Source organism: Oncorhynchus gorbuscha, linkage group LG01 (assembly GCF_021184085.1).
Source record: "Oncorhynchus gorbuscha isolate QuinsamMale2020 ecotype Even-year linkage group LG01, OgorEven_v1.0, whole genome shotgun sequence".
Lineage (NCBI taxonomy): Eukaryota > Metazoa > Chordata > Actinopteri > Salmoniformes > Salmonidae > Oncorhynchus > Oncorhynchus gorbuscha.
Window position 1 is genome coordinate 66,721,150 of NC_060173.1, and position 19,742 is coordinate 66,740,891.

Sequence of the window (19,742 nt, forward strand, 5' to 3'; positions counted from 1 at the left end):
TCTGTTACGGCAGAAACAAAATCAATTGCACAAATGCCCCGCCGTCCTGTCTTCGGCCAGCTGTTCGTTTCACTATTATTTAAAAAAAATTGAATTAAATGGTTAGGACTGTTTTATTTTCATCACGGTCTTTATCCAAATCTGCCGGTTACACGTTATACATGAATTGTTCCAGCCCTAGGGAACAGGAGCCCTATCTAGGAAAAGGATGTCTTGTCACATCTTCTCTTTTTATATATATTGGTGTTAATGCTAAACTAACAATCTTTCTCATTCTCCCTTGCATTCATCCCATCTTTCGCTCTAATATAGGCAGAGGCCAGGCTGGCAGCAAAGAGGGCGGCCAGGGCAGAGGCCAGAGAAATCCGTATGAAGGAGCTGGAGAGACAACAGAAAGAGGTACAACTAGAGGGCACTATATTCCCAATACACACATAATGTACACACTTACAGTGGGGCAAAAATGTATTTAGTCAGCCACCAATTGTGCAAGTTCTCCCACTTAAAAAGATGAGAGGCCTGTAATTTTCATCATAGGTACACTTCAACTATGACAGACAAAATTTAAAAAAAAAATCCATGTAGGATTTTTAATGAATTTATTTGCAAATTATGGTGGAAAATAAGTATTTGGTCACCTACAAACAAGCAAGATTTCTGGCTTTCACAGACCTGTAACTTCTTTAAGAGGCTCCTCTGTCTTCCACTCGTTTGAACTTATCAGTATAAAAGACACCTGTCCACAACTCAAACAGTCACACTCCAAACTCCACTATGGCCAAGACCAAATAGCTGTCAAAGGACACCAGAAACAAAATTGTAGACCTGCACCAGACTGGGAAGACTGAATCTGCAATAGGTAAGCAGCTTGGTTTGAAGAAATCGACTGCGGGAGCAATTATTAGGAAATGGAAGACATACAAGACCACTGATAATCTCCCTCGATCTCCCTCGAAATGATCACAAGAACGGTGAGCAAAAATCCCAGAACCACATGGGGGGGACCTAGTGAATGACCTGCAGAGAGCTGGGACCAAAGTAACAAAGCCTACCATCAGTAACACACTATGCCGCCAGCGACTCAAACCCTGCAGTGCCAGACGTGTCCCCCCTGCTCAAGCCAGTACATGTCCAGGCCCGTCTGAAGTTTGCTAGAGAGCATTTCGATGATCCAGAAGAAGATTGGGAGAATGTCATATGGTCAGATGAAACAAAAATATAACTTTTTGGTAGAAACTCAACTCGTCATGTTTGGAGGACAAAGAATGCTGAGTTGCATCCAAAGAACACCATACCTACTGTGAAGAACGGGGGGTGGAAACATCATGCTTTGGGGGTGTTTTTCTGCAAAGGGACCAGGACGACTGATCCGTGGAAAGGAAAGAATGAATGGGGCCGTGTATCGTGAGATTTTGAGTGAAAGCCTCCTAACATCAGCAAGGGCATTGAAGATTAAACGTGGCTGGGTCTTTCAGCATGACAATGATCCCAAACACACCGCCCGGGCAATGAAGGAGTGGCTTCGTAAGAAGCATTTCAAGGTCCTGGAGTGGCCTAGCCAGTCTCCAGATCTCAACCCCATAGAAAATCTTTGGAGGGAGTTGAAAGTCCGTATTGCCCAGCAACAGCCCCAAAACATCACTGCTCTAGAGGAGATCTGCATGGAGGAATTGGCCAAAATACCAGCAACAGTGTGTGAAAACCTTGTGAAGACTTACAGAAAACATTTGACCTCTATCATTGCCAACAAAGGGTATATAACAAAGTATTGAGGTAAACTTTTGTTAGTGACCAAATACTTATTTTCCACCATAATTTGCAAATAAATAAATAAAAAATCCTACAATGTGATTTTCTGGATTTTTTCCCCCTCATTTTGTCTGTCATAGTTGAAGTGTACCTATGATGAAAATTACAGGCCTCTCTAATCTTTTTAAGTGGGAGAACTTGCACAATTGGTGGCTGACTAAATACTTTTTTGCCCCACTGTATGTTATACAGCACATAGACCACATGCACACAGACATGCATGCAACATTCGTATCTATACATACAGAACTTCAATACAACTACACTTCCAAATGTCAGACATAACAGACCAGGTGCAATAATGTTCCTTACACAGACTTGGTCCCAAAACTACACCAAGCTTTAGGCACCATGAGTCACGTCACATGACCAGGGAGACTGTTCGGGAAGCTGGAGGGTCACATGTGGCCAGGGTTGGTCATTAAAGATGAAGGCATTTCCTCTGGACACAGTGTTTCATCAAGCTGATGGTCCTTTCATCCTGTGCCAGGGTGGGGACAGAGGTCACCAGTGTTAATGGTGTACTGTTATCACTTTAGCCTTCACGAGTGTGCACAGCTGGGGATTTCTACCAAACAAATTAGCATACACTCTTAATTTCGTAAGTATAAACAACAAGCATGAACACTGTCATTAGAGATCCGGGGAATTAGGGGTTCCAGTTTTGCCTTTTTGGAACCATCTTTTCTTAATAGGGTGATTCTAATCTTAAAAAGTGTTCTTGAAGTTATACAATCTTTACATCTAGAATATTCTGGAACACATGGTGCTTACCAGTTGCCAACCCTGATTTTGGTTTACCCTTTGACCGCTTCTGCTACTGTACGTACAAATTGGTGGGAAATTGATCTGCTTATGCTCTTTGACCCAGTGAGAGAGCATGATAAAATCCAGTTGACCTGGAGGTCTTAAGCACTTAACCCTCACCTGAGCTTGACCAGTACCTGCAATGGCTGAACTCAAATCAAATCAAATGTATTTATATAGCCCTTCGTACATCAGCTGATATCTCAAAGTGCTGTACAGAAACCCAGCCTAAAACCCCAAACAGCAAGCAATGCAGGTGTAGAAGCACGGTGGCTAGGAAAAACTCCCTAGAAAGGCCAAAACCTAGCAAGAAACCTAGAGAGGAACCAGGCTATGAGGGGTGGCCAGTCCTCTTTTGGCTGTGCCGGGTGGAGATTATAACAGAACATGGCCAAGATGTTCAAATGTTCATAAATGACCAGCATGGTCAAATAATAATAATCACAGGCAAAACAGTTGAAACTGGGGCAGCAGCACGGCCAGGTTGACTGGGGACAGCAAGGAGGCATCATGCCAGGTAGTCCTAAGGCATTTTTCATTTTCTTTTTTAAATTTCACCTTTATTTAACCAGGTAGGCTAGTTGAGAACAAGTTCTCATTTACAACTGCGACCTGGCCAAGATAAAGCATAGCAGTGTGAACAGAGTTACACATGGAGTAAACAATTAACAAGTCAATAACACAGTAGAAAAAAATAGTCTATATACATTGTGTGCAAAAGGCATGAGGAGGTAGGCGAATAATTACAATTTTGCAGATTAACACTGGAGTGATAAATGATCAGATGGTCATGTACAGGAAGAGATACTGGTGTGCAAAAGGCAGAAAAGTAAATAAATATAAACAGTAGGGGGATGAGGTAGGTAAATTGGGTGGGCTATTTACCAATAGACGATGTACAGCTGCAGCGATCAGTTAGCTGCTCAGATAGCAGATGTTTGAAGTTGGTGAGGGAGAGATAATAATAATAATAATATATGCCATTTAGCAGACGCTTTTATCCAAAGCGACTTACAGTCATGTGTGCATACATTCTACGTATGGGTGGTCCCGGGGATCGAACCCACTACCCTGGCGTTAGAGATAAAAGTCTCCAACTTCAGCGATTTTTGCAATTCGTTCCAGTCACAGGCAGCAGAGAACTGGAACGAATGGCGGCCAAATGAGGTGTTGGCTTTAGGGATGATCAGTGAGATACACCTGCTGGAGCGCTTGTTACAGGTGGGTGTTGCCATCGTGACCAGTGAACTGAGATAAGGCGGAGATTTCCCTAGCATGGACTTGTAGATGACCTGGAGCCAGTGGGTCTGGCGACAAATATGGGTGGATATAGGTCTGTAACAGTTTGGGTCCAGGGTGTCTCCCCCTTTTGAAGAGGGGGAGGACTGCGGCAGCTTTCCAATCCTTGGGGATCTCAGACGATATGAGAGGTTGAACAGGCTGGTAATAGGGGTTGCGACAATGGCGGCAGATAGTTTGAGAAATAGAGGGTCCAGATTGTCAAGCCCAGCTGATTTGTCCAGGCTTTGCAGCTCTTTCAGAACATCTGGATTTGGGTAAATGAGAACCTGGAGAGGCTTAAGTGAGTAGCTGCGGGGGGGGCGGAGCTGTTTGCCGAGGCATGGTCCTAGGGCTCAGCTCCTGCCAGAGAGAGGGAAAGAAAGAGAGAATTAGAGAGCGCATACTTAAATTCACACAGGACACCAGATAATACAGGAGAAGTACTCCAGATATAACAAACTGACCCTAGCCCCCCGACACAAACTACTGCAGCATAAATACTGGAGGCTGAGACAGGAGGGGTCAGGAGACACTGTGGCCCCATCCGATGATACCCCCGGACAGGGCCAAACAGGAAGGATATAACCCCACCCACTTTGCCAAAGCACAGCCCCGACACCACTAGAGGGATATCTGCAACCACCAACTTACCATCCTGAGACAAGGCCGAGTATTGCCTACAAAGATCTCCGCCACGGCACAACCCAAGGGGGGGGGGGGGGGGGGTTGAACTCACCAAATAGCATCGGTAATTGACACTCTTGTTCAGTTGTCATATGACCAAGGACTCATTGGTTAATGTGTACTATTTCTTAATGTAACAGAACTATAAAGCATGTTGCTTTGGTCCAATAGATGTTTACATTGTGTTCAGCTGTTGTATTTGGATAGTTTTTTTTATTGGCTGAGATTTGTATTAGCAGTGTCTCTTGGTTGTGAGATTAAGTAATGGCTCTGATTGGACCATAGGAGATTGTAAATCCCTCAGTAAGTACTCCATCAAGCAGGGCTGGGGTAAATTCCATTTCAGTCAAAAGTCAATACATGAATTGGACATTTCCTATTAGAAAATATTGGGTAATCTTCAGTTCATTAAAGTTATGTAAATCAGAGTGATGTATTACCTGAGAGGGACTTAAGCATTGCATAATGCTACATGCTCCCTGCTAGCTTTGCCTCCCTCTTGGTTCTGCAGACTCACACCTTTTAGGTTCATTAAATCACCATTTGGTTTGACTCTGCCGATAGAGGCTCTAGTCTCTAGATTTTTACGTTTTTGTTCTGATGTGTTACATGGTGAATGTGTCTTGCTGTGGTTTAGCACCTCTGATCCCTACCTAAGGGAGCCGCGCCTTTCTTGGGTCACTATTCTTAGACCACAATAATCCTACAGAAAGCTTTACAGTCACTGCTCATTCTTACTCCAACATTGCTACCCTGCTCTAAGAAACCATATGTTCTTGCCTTAATGTACAGAATGATCACTGTGATAGTACTTTAGTTGTTTAGTGTACTATGATGTGAGTTTCTCATATTTATAATTTTCCCATTTTAGATGTGAAATTTGCCAGCAATGAGAGACACATGCCATATGCTCACACATTTAAAACATGTGGTTGAGCAAACATTGCACCATCCCTGTGTTATGGTAGACATGCATGAGCAGGCACACCCCCTCCTGTCATACTCACCGGATTAACAGTCAGTGTTCAGATTAGTCTGGTCAGGAGGTGTGTTTGGTGTGTGTGAATGTGTATGTGTGTGCGTGGCTTAAACCCTCAAGCCAAGTCCCAAAGTAGCTTAGCGGGCTGTCCTCCTTAGTGAAGCCTCTTGTTGACGAACAGTGGTTCGTTTATACCGCTCCAACGATGTTATGTCTGGACAGCACTACTATGCTTTCCACTACTGTCCGGGTGATGATAACGTTAGGAGATATCCTGTTCAATTGTAGAAACACTCAAGCCAGAAGAGTGGATTGCTAGCTGTATATCTACAGTAATGCTAACCTAAATCATCAGGTTGTCTTTGTAGCAACGCCTGAGCCTCTGAACTGGGAACTTTTAACCTCCTTGATCCCGTCTGCATGGCAGGCCATCGTCATTGGCGACATCTGTATGGAACACCTTAAGTTTGCATCGTGACCGCAGCAGGACGGCCGGGCGGTGGTTGGCGGGGAGGGGGTTTCGGGCTGCCCTTAAAGGGCGTCCGGGGACCCCTCCAAATAGAAAGGTGAGCCGGTATGTTTGAAGCTAGTTGGGACGGGAAGCGGGAGGTATAGTACCTAAGCTGATTGTATAACTCATCTGATGAATGGTCTTGCACTGAACGAGGCAAGGTAATTGTTTATTTACACTTCAATAATGAATAGTGATGATTTTCGTTCTTGACCATTTATCAAATACTTTGGTCGGACCTGGATATGAAGTTTTATCTTAATTTGCAATCTCTGCTTTGAAATCGTCTTAAATCCCAAACAATTTCTGTAATGAAATCGCCAGAAAAATCTGTATTCTTGATTGACATGTTGCTGTGAGGCACTTTAAGTATGCTGGTTCTCAGAACAACTTTTCCAGAATGCTGACTCCAACGTGCCTCACAGACGCTGAGCCGAAAAGCTTGTCACGTTTCCTTTGTTGGTAGAAGCTAGGTATCTTTTGCTCTGAGGTCAAAGAGAGCTCAGCTGCCAAAGCTTGGAAGAAGAGGTTCCAGTATCACCTTTGTTTCATAATGCTTTTATCATAAAAGGTGGCATACCTGTGGCAATGGGACACATGTTTATGGTACTGTAAGTACACATGTTCCTGTGTGATATTTTGGAGATGAAATGGCAAACACATTTGTTCAGCTCTCAGGTCCTTGAAGGTGACCAACTTCGAAAGAGAAACGCTGACACAAAGCTTAACTCTAACAATAAGTGCTTTTCCGACAAGTCTCAGGCATTAACCATGACAAAGGGTCAGTAAATCTGCCGTGGGGGGACTTTGCCAAGGTTGGGGCAAGATCTTTTGGCCAAACCAATGGCGCAAGCACGGACATAGACGTCAGGCAGAAAAAAACATTAATTGAGACTGATGGACTTGTGTGGTCAAGAAGTGGTAGGGCGTCGTCTGAACAGCACTTCTAGTTAATGAATGAAGATTAACAGTGGGTGAAAGGGTCAGCCCAATTGATGATGGATCTGTAGAACTGAGAGTCGCACACCAGCTAAAGCATGTACTGCAGGGCTGAAAGCGAGAGACTGCTGTTAAATCTGGATTAGTGGCCCACTGACAGGCCAGTGAAACCGGAGGGGTAGGGTGTCTTTTAAAACCAGGAAAAGCATTGTTGGCTGGGGATTGGGGGACAGTATAGAATAGGTAGCACATTTTTCACATAGCTCGTAGAGCTATTTTGTCTCAGCTACCACAGCTTCTAGACTGAGCTCAAAGGTACAGCATATAAAACATTGTAACATGTTGTTCAATAAAATCGGAAAGAGTTAGCTTGTTTGCTCAAGTGGACCTCCACCGAGACCAGATCATATCATTTCAAATACTTTAAGGAACCATTCATAGGGAGTTAATCAAACTTCGCTCTGTGAGTGCAATAACTAATGCATTTCATGATAAATACATTTCTAAGCTTGTATGAGGTGATTTCATCTCATTGTGTCGTGGGAAGGTTTGGTCTCCAACTTTGTCTTTGGGGTCTGTTTTGGACCATTTAACGCTGTAGTTTCCCCAATTCAGGTCTATTAGAATAGTTTTTTTAACTGCATGTACCTGCTAATGAAGATGGCTAGTGCCGTTCTGAGTGAACTGTTTTTTGTCTGTATAAACTATAAATATCCCAATGCTTAAGATGTTCAGAGGGGTATACAACATAGCGGGTTTGAGGACCTAACTTTGGTCAGTTCTGAGTTCAACTTGGGATAACCGTTGACATAAAGGTGGCTCACCTTCTAGCCAGGCCTAGTTTATGTTAAATTCAGTAATAATGAAAGACTTGTCACACTACAAATGTCAGGATGCATTTAACTTTATGTGCAGTAAAACCTTCGTATGACTTAATACTATTATTTTATCGATAGTGGGGGGGGAAATGGTAATTGATAAGCAGAAAGACTGCATTAGTGATACACGTAGTGAAATTAAGACGGCCCGTCTAATAGCTTTTTTCTCATAGCCTGAATTTGCAGGATAACTGTTCTTACACGCAGTTAATAGATTGGATTGAGTTTAGCGACAAGTGCGGGATCAATATCCACCTTCGTAACATGGATGAAGCCTGAGTTGGAGCGTTCAGTAATGTGCTAGGTCTTATTTATTTAAAGAGTATATTAAAGTTAGAAGCAACATAATTTGAAGCAATAGCCTATAACTATTTTAGCACCGTTTCGCACTGCTCTGAGACAAGCATGGGGACTGGTCTTGATAAATCAATCAGATTTTTATTTTCACTGAATCTCCATTTGGGTATTGGTTAGACTAGAATTAGAAAATTAGGGTGAAGAAATGTAATGCTCTTAGTTAACCTTTATTTAACTAGGCAAGTCAGTTAAGAACAAAATCTTATTTACAAGGACAGCCTACTCCTTCCTCCCTGTTGGGGAATTGAACCCCGGTCTCCCGCGTGCCCGCATTCTCTAGTACAGCCATTATTGAAGGTTCTTGAGTTCACCAAGAAAGTCTGGACATGGTCTGCTCATCCTTCTGTAAGGAATTAGGCACTTTCTCATGGTTACTACAGTATTATTGAAGGCTATGTTTACTTGTCTGACTGCACAGTATCCTAATAAACAAACGCAGGTGGCTTATCTTCAAAATGCTTTATTATCTAAATGTAACAGCATATACTGTACAGTACTATATTTCTTCATCAGCATCTTTATGCTTTCATTAATAAAATAATGATAAAAATACTCTTTCAAAATGCAGTTGTTGATTTAGTTATGGATCCATAACAAATTACTATGGGAACAAATATCACTCAATTAGAGAAATATTGGAACAGAGTTGTCTAATGAAGGCAAACAAATTGTTGCTTACTGAAATACGCTTTCAAACACACGGTCACGTTGTACAGTGTCATTATGGCTATTAGCAGGGCTATATTTTGGCCTTTATAAATATTATTTGGGCCTTTTTATTCAGATTACAATCGCTCACTGTCGTGTTTTTGAAAAGTAAATAATCTCCAAAATATCATTATGTGTGTGTATATATAGCCTTCCCGCTGTGGATGTCTATTTCAGCACCGTTTAATGCTGCTCTGAGACGAGCATGGAATTATTTTCCTGTTGCGATGAGCAATCCCGTATCCGTGATCTTAAGTATAGCCTCAAGCTCATTAGCATAACGCAACGTTAACTATTCATGAAAATCGCAAATGAAATGAAATAAATATATTGGCTCTCAAGCTTAGCCTTTTGTTAACAACACTGTCATCTCAGATTTTCAAAATATGCTTTTCAACCATAGCAAAACAAGCATTTGTGTAAGAGTATTGATAGCTAGCATAGCATTAAGCCTAGCATTCAACAGGCAACATTTTCACAAAAACAAGAAAAGCATTAAAATAAAATAATTTACCTTTGAAGAACTTAGCATGTTTTCAATGAGAAGACTCTCAGTTAAACAGCAAATGTTCAGTTTTTCCAAAAATAGTATTTGTGTCGGAGAAATCGCTCTGTTTTGTTCATCACGTTTGGCTTTTTTCCAAATGAACTCCATATATCGACAGAAACATGGCAAACGTTGTTTAGAATCAATCCTCAAGGTGTTTATATCTATTCGATGATAAGTATATCTATTCGATGATAAGTCACTCGTGGCAGTTTAGTTTCTCCTCTCTTCAAAATGGAAAAATGCACGCACCTGGAGATTACGCAATATTTTCGACGGAGGACACCGAGCGGACACCTGGTAAATGTAGTCTCTTATGGTCAATCTTCCAATGATATGCCTACAAATACGTCACAATGCTGCAGACACCTTGGGGAAACGACAGAAAGTGTAGGCCCATTCCTTGCGCATTCACAGCGATATAAGGAGACATTGGAACAAAGCGCCTCCAAAATCTGGGGCATTTCCTGTTTGAAATGTAATCTTGGTTCCGCCTGTAGCATCAGTTCTGTGGCACTCACAGATAATCTCTTTGCAGATTTGGAAACGTCAGAGTGTTTCTTTCCAAAGCTGTCAATTATATGCATAGTCAAGCATCTTTTCATGACAAAATATCTTGTTTAAAACGGGAACGTTTTTCATCCCAAAATTTTTATAGCGCCCCCTAATGCATAACTGGTTTTAAGATATGTGTTGACTGAGTATAAGCAAGTGATATCTGCTAAATCATTCAAGTTAGGTTTCTCCAGAAATAAATACATCTAAATAACAAACTGACTTTATTTACAATTAGTGAGACTGTCGCAGTCAATGTTCAAGAATTGCCTTTTTATCGCTCACTCTAGGTTAAATGAAAACAAAATATCTATCTTTACTTTTTAAAGAAAGAGATTATTATTATTTAATTTAGAATTAATAAAAAAGACCCTTTAAATATTCTCACAGATCCTAACGGAAAATGCCCCTTAGATATTAATTTAGAATCCTCCAATCCTCTAAATGTAATTATTGGCGGAGAGTCACTTGACTGAAAAAAAATGTTTTTAGATATACTGTAGGCCTACCATAGGCGAAGTGAGGGTTGGTTACGCTACAATTAGGGTGTGGAAATGTTATGCCTGTTAGATATTTCATTTAAAATCCTCTTATGCTGTTGCCTACTGACCGTCACGCTGTACAGCGCCATATTCTTTTACAAACCATCCTAACTGAAACCCGGAGGGTTTCATTTTTAGTTTTTCTCGAATAGAAACACCATAATATATTAATCAAATTAATTAAGCCAAATTTCTTAATCAATCCCATGTACCAAGGTTTTAAACTCTCTAGTAAAGCCAATATGGGAGACTATCAAATGCTTCTCAAAGTTAACCTCTGGTGGTCAAACTAGTACATTAATGTGAAAAAATGGCTGACAATCAAATAGCATGCCATAGAGTGCTGCAGCAGCCCGCAAGGTGTGCTGCAGTATGACACAACTTTTAAAGGAGGAACCACTGTTGATCTAGCTAGTGTCGTAGTGTACCCTTCCGTTCTTTAGGAAATCTGGCTATGAAAGTCTATTTACTGGGGTTTTGTCTGCTACCTATTTGTACAGCAGCACTGACTGAAATGCATGTCGTTTTTTTAGGATCTCTTCAAAGGTAATTGAGTTTAAAAGTAAGGCAATATTGGTGAATCATAGAATAATGTGTTGACACTGTCGCTGAGGAACATCCCCTCCTAGAAAGAAACAGGCCATGTTTTGGATCTTGTCAAAACGTGACTTGAGAAAAGTGTACAGTATTTTGGCTGATTGCCTCGTGTGCCAGGTGACACTGGTCATGCTACTGTTGAGATGCCAACAGGCTGTCACTAACCTTAAGGAGCCACGGTCGGGATGAATCATGCTTACCCTGGTGACTCCAATCACATGATCCCTCCCGAGACCATCATGTGCACTCTTGAGACGTTCCTGGGGTCGGTTACTGTTGGCCTGCCACGCTATGTCCATAGCACATTCCACAGCCAAGTCCCTGTCATAAGTAATCATTTGCCTCGGTGTGGACACCACCCTAAATTCTTGTACTGTTCTCTCGCTTTCTATGTAGCTTTAAATACATACCATATACAGCTTTACATTCTCTCTCGCCATCTTTGCGGTGGTCTATCATGTTTTATCTCTCTCTGTTCCTCAATGTCACTCTGTTTTCTTGTATTCTTTCCCTTTCTGTCCCTGATTCCTGGTTCATCTCCTCCATTGCCCTGGCTTCTCCTCCTGTGGTGTTAATTTATAGATCTATCAGGTTCAGAAGGTAGGATTCTTGTTCCCCCCACATTTTTTGTACTGTTTTTCAACTTTCATTATCATCTTGTCAGTAGTAAAAAATAATTCTTTTTTTCTTCAATTTAGACATGCATCCTGGTATAAATGTTAGTTATTTGTTACAGAAATGTCTATGCCAATATAAAATCACCGTGGTTTAGACTACATATAGCTAGATAATGATGATTATTCGATGAGCTGTGAGTTTCCACCCTTCCTTCCTCTCCTCACACGCTTTCCTCAGAAATATTACGGCTTGGACAACAAATCAGACAAAGTAGACAGCGAATGGGGACACATCGAGCAATGGATGGTACAGTCAATAACAAGAATTCATCTTTGACAAACTAAGCATTGTTAATGAATTAGCTGCACTAACAGTTGTGGAATAATAGCTTGTTTTGAATAATGCATGAAAGTAATTCACTCACTCTTTCAGTCTTCAAAGCTGTTAATAATGCCAGAAAGGCAGCGGTATGTTGTGAATGTTCTTAGCCATGGGGAATAGCTGAGATTTAAAGAAGGGCTTTCCTCTTAAACCTATATGGCATTTGCTTTTCATATATTTTTTAGAGCCTTTTGTGTGCAATATAACTTTAGCTTACAGGTTAGAGCGGATTGTTGATTTATAAGGCCGCACATCTAATGATAATCCACAGAATGTAAGTGCATGTTGAATGGGTTTTGGATCTGCATGTCCTATCCTTTTTCGTGTAGACTGCCTGGGTTTTGATGATCCCCTTGAATGCCAAGCGACGGTCTTATTCTTGCAGTTTTCCTGGATGGTTCAGACTGGACACTGTGTGACATCTCTCCTGTCATATTGTGTTTTTAAAAGACAAATGCTGAATTATGTGAAGGTATTGGGAAACAATAACGAGTAACCAACCACAGCATGTGATGAAAGCTACAGTTGCAGGGCAGGAACGAATCTCTGTCCTGTCTGTGCAACCATGTCTGCTTGAGTGGTTGGGTGACAGGATCAGTATCCATGGCCACAGTGATGTGATGAACTGCAGGCATGGCTGCTTAGGGAATGAATGCAGTGCACTTGACCATTGAGAATTGTTCACTTTCAAAGGTTAGCAGGCAATTACCCTTCACTTTCAATTCTCCTCAGTTTAATAGCCACAGTTGAATTGGAAAAAGTGTGCATACATGCTAGAAGTCCTCCTTTGGAATAATGGTGTGTGAGTTTTTGCACGTAAGTGTGCCCTTGTGCGAGTGTGAATTTGTCTGTTTGTTTGGGTGCTTGCTGAAACCCCTCTCTAACGTGCCTATATGAACATCAATGTTGACATTGTCCTAAGTGTTTCATCCTTCTCCTGTCATTTGAACCTTGACCTCTACCTATGTCCTATTTTCCTTTTTCATTCCTCCAGGAGGACAGTGAGCGGTACTCACGCCCCACACAGAGACATACTTCGGTGTGTATTCCTCTCCTCCTATCATCCACCATCTCTCTTTGCACCTTCCTGTCTCCATCATCTGACAAAAGCAACTTTCATTTATTTGAACCGTGACTTGATACCTTGGGAACTCAGGTGCTGGAGAGTCACAATGTCAGCTGGCTTTTGTTCAAGTGACGATGATATTTGTTTCCTATCAGTCAATACACTCCAAGGTCCAATATCCAATCCATACTAGGATACTATTTAGTACGTGTTGATCGGCAATATTTTGCCTTATATCATATCGTATGCTTGTTGGGATAAACAGTGAGGTCTAAAATTATTGACACCCTTGATAAAGATGAGCAAACATTACTGTATAAAATAAATAATTCAAATATTGAGTTATATTGGAAATAATTTTATACTAATACAATTTCTCAGAGAAATACATGTTTAACAAGTAATACTGTTTTTGTCTAACAGATGGGGGTTCAAATTGTTGACACCCCTGTTTTCAATACCTTACCTTGGAAGGATAACGGCACTGAGACTTTTTCTAAAATGTCTTATGAGTTGGAGAACACATTGGGACCATTCCTATATACAGAATCCTTCCAGATCCTTGATATCCTTTGTCTGTTCGTATGAACCGCTCTCTTCAATTCAATGGGTTTCTGGCCTGGAGACTGAGATGGCCATTAGAAATAGTTGATTTTATGACCAATTAACAATTAATTTGTGGATGTGTTTGGGGTTATTTTCTTGCAGGATGATCCACTTTCACCTATCATTTTAGGGTTTGTGCCTAAAATGTCCTGGTGCTGGGTAAAATGCATGATGCCATTGACCTTAACAAGGGCCCCGGGACCAGTGGAAGCAAAATAGCCGCATAACATCAAATAATCACCACCATGTTTTACGGGATTATTTTCTGCGCATGCATTCTCATTTAGACGCCAAAGCCACCGCGGGTGTTTCCTAAATAGCATTGGCACTTGGATTGGACCTGGTGCTTTGGTCAGATTACCTGAAAATAGAAACCCATTGAAAACCTGTGGTTTGAATTGAGGAGGGCAGTCCATAAGTGCAGACAAAGGATCTAGAAGGATTCTGTATGGAGGAATGGTCTAAAATCCAACTCAATCTTTTTAGAAAGAGGCTCAGTGTTGTTATCCTTAAGGTGAAGCATTGAAAACAGAGGTGTCAATAATTTTAACCCCTACCTTTTTTTGAGATGATAAAAAAAATATTACTTGTTAAAGACATGAATTGGAACTTTAAGTGTTTTTCAAACCTCACGTTTTGGGCTGAATGTATCATTGTGAGGTTCATAATACAGTAATTCTGCTTATAGATTATGCATTTCAATTAGCCACAAAATCCCTAGTTTGAAAGCGACTGTTTTTCATGAAGCTGTGCAGTGCCTTTTTTCCTCGCGTGGGCCAGCCCCCTAGCAATTCAAGTTCTAGCCAATGAGGTTCAGCCCTTCGCCATTTGAGTGACATCTAGCAAGAGGCACATCATATACCCACAGCAGAGCGAAATAAAGAGCAATGGCGTGGTGCACATATCTGCACATGTGATGTGGGTACACACTTTTTGGGGACCACTGTTGGCTCCTGAGCGCTACTTTCAGAACTACTGGCTAAAAAGTATACGAAAGTACTGGAGAATCTCTTTAAACATCTCTTTACCTGAGCAATTGTATTATAAAATAGTATAATTTCCCAATCTTTTTGAGCATAGAATATAGCTCAGTATAGTAATTATCAGTTTTGCTAAGGGTGCCAATAATTCACACACTGTCATTCAGTGTGGCCCACTCTGACTCCACTGCCCTGGGCCATCGTGCTGTGTTCTCAGGCACATAATCTGGTTTGTACAGCCAGTCTGGGGAACACAGAGAAAGAGGTCACAGTCAAGTCATTTACAGATGGAGGGGAGAGATTTCGTTTCAGTGAACCATGTTAAACACCAGGGTTGGGGTGAAATTACATTTCAATTCATGGAGTAAATTGAAATTCAATTTTCCTCATTGTGTATCAAAAGATTAATTGGAATTTTTGTTTCTTAATTTCACTGTGAAACCACATATTGAATCTTTTTTTCCCAAGTACAGATGTTGTACTGGACAATCGAAGAACATCTACTTAATTTTTTTGTTTCCCACACAGATCTCAGACGATGATGAGCGGATGTCTGTGGGCAGCCGAGGCAGTGTGAGGGTCAGTATCACTGTAACGCTGACATCTTTTGTTTTCAATTCAATTGCAGAATTTCTGACTATTGGTAAAGAGGCTTGAGGTAGAAGTTGCCCCTAAACACAGGTCTTGGATCAGATTTTCCAGTTACAAATCCAAACTGAAACCATTAGGGACAGTAAAACCAGTGGTTAGGGCAATTTTTACCAACTTGCATAAAGAGGTAAGCATGTGTGTTTCCATAGCTGCTCAGAAGGGGTAACAAGTACAACCATCACTTGGTGCTTAAACCCTTGGTGACGATGCTCTTATGTCTTTGAGCAGTCGGATCTTGATGCAATAGGGGCCTACGGAAGAGGGGTAAGATTTAACCTGCTGTGAGATTAACCTGGAGTGATCATCTAACCCTAATGCATCCCATCCCAATGGTCTTTATGTCAGTTTTTAGTAACAACGTCTAGTTGTTAGTTTACCATTTAAACTCTATTCAGAACAAGGCAACGATGGAGTACCAAAACATGACAGTCCTCTTAGGAGAAAATCAAGCATACCAGGATCAGGCACCAACCATATAATTTTGTCCCTTAGCCACAGCAGAATAGTTTCACAGGAAAGCGTACAAATTATTTGGTAGATGTAGGTTCATTATTTGCGTTAACTCATCAGTTTGATTAACTGCAGATGTGATAGTTACTAATCGTGGTTTAATGTGTGTTGGGAAGATTGCAATGCATTGTTAACCTACAGTCCTTTAAAGATGCAGCGGTACTGCGGTGCAGCTTGCATGGTCTTTCAGAATTCTATGGTACGTTATTTAAATGTGAACCACTGGTACCATTAATGCTTGTTAGTGACCACCAGAGGGCATCTTTGAGAAGTATTTGATAGCCTTCAGTAGTGGCTGTACTAGAGAATGCAGACACCCGGGAGACCGGGGTTCAATTCCATGACGTGGAGGAAGGAGTAGGCTGTCCTTGAAAATAAGATTTTGTTCTTAACTGACTTGCCTAGTTAAATAAAGGTTACACTAAGAGCATAACATTTCAACACCCTAATTGTATAATTGTAGTCTAACCAATACCCAAACGAAGATTCAGTGAAAATAAAAATCTCACCGATTGATCAAGACCAGTCCCCAAAGCTTGTCTCAGAGCAGTGGGATACAGTGCTAAAATAGTTTTAAGCTTTTCCTTCAAATCCTGTTGCTTCTAACTTCAATATACTCTTTAAATAAGACCTACACCACTTTTAACAGCACATTACTCAACACTAGTGAGACTCATGTTGCCTATGATAGGCCTACAGTATATGGAATAATATGACGTGACTCTCCGGCAATAATTACAAATAAAGGATATTTCTGTAATTCAGTGATATTTATTACCATGATAATTCGTTATGGATTCATAACTAAATAAATATCAGCATTTTGAAAGTTTTTTATCATTATTTTATTAATGAAAGCATAAAGATGCCATTATTAGTTACATTGTTTTAGTTTGAACGTGCAGACTGGCACTAAGAACAGAACAGCGGGAACATTTCCCTAGTCAGCGCCATTATTCGTGCAATGCCCCTTAAATATTTTGGAGACTATTGTTTCCAAATAACGTAAAATGAGTGAGGAAAAATACCATTCTTGAACATGGTGTGAGACATTGTTACTAATTTGTAAATAAGGCCAGTTGGCTATTTATAATTTATTTCTGTTTGTAGTGGGGGATAAACCTAAGGTCATCTCATGGGTCTCCCAGTCGAGGCCGGCACAGGTATTGAACCAGCATCTGTAGCAACAGCTGGTTTAGACCGTTGCACCACTCAGGCGCTGTACAATGTGACCGGCCGGGAGTGGCCTACAGTACTACAGTAAGAGCAAAATAATCCCAACAAAATAAAAACCTTAGTGTAACAACAGTTTTAGTAAGTAATACTGAAGTCGTGCACAATTATCCGTTTCTATTTAGGTTTATGTCACCCATTCATTGTCAGTTAGAGACACAGTAGGACCCAAAAGCATTATCAGTGCTCTAACTCCCCCTTGCGCTGTTCTGGAGCAATGAAGTGGTGACGCAGGGTACCATACTAAACCACAAATTACCTCTAAATTCGCAACATAATCTCAAAACTTTTAGTGGATCAACTACTTCATACAGTCTCGGGTTTGTGTGTCTGTGTGTGTCACAAACATTAGCATGGACGACTTATTGTAGCGTGTTGTTCAGACATGGTGTGTACTCTGGAGAATGTTGACATGGCTGTGTGACACAAAGCTTGACTATTTGACGTTTTGTGTTCTAAAGTTGAGTTGAATGTTATATTTAACAACAAGGCCTGAGGGATGTGGTATATTGGCCATATACCACAAACCCCCAAGGTACCTTAATGCTATTATAAACTGGTTACCAATGTAATTAGAGCAGTGAAAATAACTTTTGTCATATCCGTGGTATACGGTCTGATATACCACGGCTGTCAGTAAATCAGCATTCAGGGCTCAAACTACCCAGTTTAATACTATTTTAACATCTAAACCACTAATGAATGCTCCTCCTGAGGCATGTGCTTCAATGCTTAATAACCCTAAACAAGCACTTGTCTTACATGTTTATTTAATCAAACCATAATAATCTTGTTTGGTTACATTACAGCGTCATCTTGGGTGTTAGTATGGTTAATTTCTTCAGTGGACAACTGTGTTTGTTCCTGGCTAGTGCCATGGAGTAAATCGACTTATAGAGCTGGCTAGCCTGACTGCCAACTGTCTGTTCCAAAACAAACACAAGATGCATCATAAATGGCACCCTATTCCTTTTATAGTGACTACTTTTGACCAGGGCCCATAGGGATCTGTTCAAAAGTAGTGCACTATATAGCGAATCGAGTGCCATTTGGGACTTAGACACCGACTCAGAACTATTTTAGGCACTGTTGTCTGAGTTCTCATAGAGAAATGTTTTATGGTGAGTAATCATGGAAAATACCGTAGTGTTAAAGAACTGTAGTTAAATGAGAAATAAGTCCTTAAAGGGAGACGCAAGTTTTTAAAACCGAAAAAGGTTGAGTTTGGGGTTTTCTTGAATGCTGCATTGGTTTGCATGTTTGACCCAAACAAGAAAGTAATGTGCGTCTTTATCAGTTTGGTGGTGATGGGAAAAAATAAAAATCATGGCAACTGTGATGGAAACAGGAAGTTTTATAAATGCTGACAGATCATTTGTTCTCTCAACAATCTTTTTGTATCCTGAAAATGTATTATGCGAGACATGGCAATAGTCACATAGTGTATAGTCCTCCCACTACGACTCTGGAAACTAATGCAGTTTATTAGGCTACGTATTAAATTAATTATGATGAACTTGACAGGGTGGTGTAAGTGCACGGTGATCTAGATTAAGGTGACCAGATTTCTGAACTTAAAATCGGGGACATTTCCAGTTCGGCGGTCAATATATCATTAAAATATCCAATGTTATTATCTATGAAATTAAAAAGGGAGATAATTCCGGTTTCATGTATTTAGTCTAACAGGCACATTGTGAAACAGAGAAAACAACTATACTACAGAAACACTACAGACAAGACAGAACTGTCCGAACAGCCATTCAGTGGTCCTTGTAGTCTTGGTAGACTAAGAGCAGAAGATAATTTACTAATATACTTATACCAACCTAATCTGTATATTTCTCAGAAGAATGTATCTTCTTCAAAATTGTTCTGTCTTTGGCCAGCTTCTCCATGAACTCCTGGCAGGTGAGGTTAAAGTTTGTCTTCACAATAAGCATGGCCTTGATGGTAGGAACAGTGAACCTATTTCTTGTTGCTGTCCATATATCATTCATTTGGGAGAACACTCTCTCGACTGGTCCAGTACTTCCAGGTAAGCATATGACCACTAAAGGTCGACCAATTTTAATTGGAATGGCGATTAATTAGGGCCGATTTCAAGTTTTCATAACAATCGGAAAACTGTATTTTTGGACACCAATTTGGCCAATTAAATATTATTTTTTTACACCTTTATTTATCCTTTATTTAACTAGGCAAGTCAGTTAAGAACACGTTCTTATTTCCAGTGACGGCCTAGGAACGGTGGGTTAACTACCTTGTTCCGGGGCAGAATGACAGATTTTTACATTGTCAGCTTGGGGATTCAATCTTGCAACCATACAGTTAACTAGTCCAATGCTCTACGAGCCTTAGATTATTAATATGGTCGAATCCGGAAACTATCATCTCGAAAACAAAACATTTATTCTTTCAGTGAAATACGGAACCTTCTGTATTTTATCTAACGAGTTGCATCCATAAGTCTAAATGTTCCTGTTACATTGCACAACCTTCA

At 40.7% G+C, this 19,742-nt stretch overlaps 1 protein-coding gene across 19 annotated transcripts in view; it reads left to right on the top strand.

Moving 5' to 3' along the window:
* Window positions 1–19,742, top strand: part of LOC124041228 (leucine-rich repeat flightless-interacting protein 2-like) — an 82,015-nt gene that overhangs the window by 32,310 nt on the left and 29,963 nt on the right. For 11 of the 19 annotated variants that reach the window (XM_046358738.1, XM_046358580.1, XM_046358631.1 and 8 more), the window contains exons 2-7: window positions 313–399; window positions 11,777–11,794; window positions 12,050–12,118; window positions 13,188–13,232; window positions 15,374–15,424; window positions 15,725–15,760. In XM_046358738.1, coding sequence (XP_046214694.1) covers window positions 313–399; window positions 11,777–11,794; window positions 12,050–12,118; window positions 13,188–13,232; window positions 15,374–15,424; window positions 15,725–15,760 — 306 coding nt within the window. Of the gene's footprint in view, window positions 1–312; window positions 400–5,746; window positions 6,127–11,776; window positions 11,795–12,049; window positions 12,119–13,187; window positions 13,233–15,373; window positions 15,425–15,724; window positions 15,761–19,742 lie in introns of those variants that run through there. The other 8 variants (XM_046358730.1, XM_046358709.1, XM_046358683.1 and 5 more) reach the window with 7 other exon arrangements.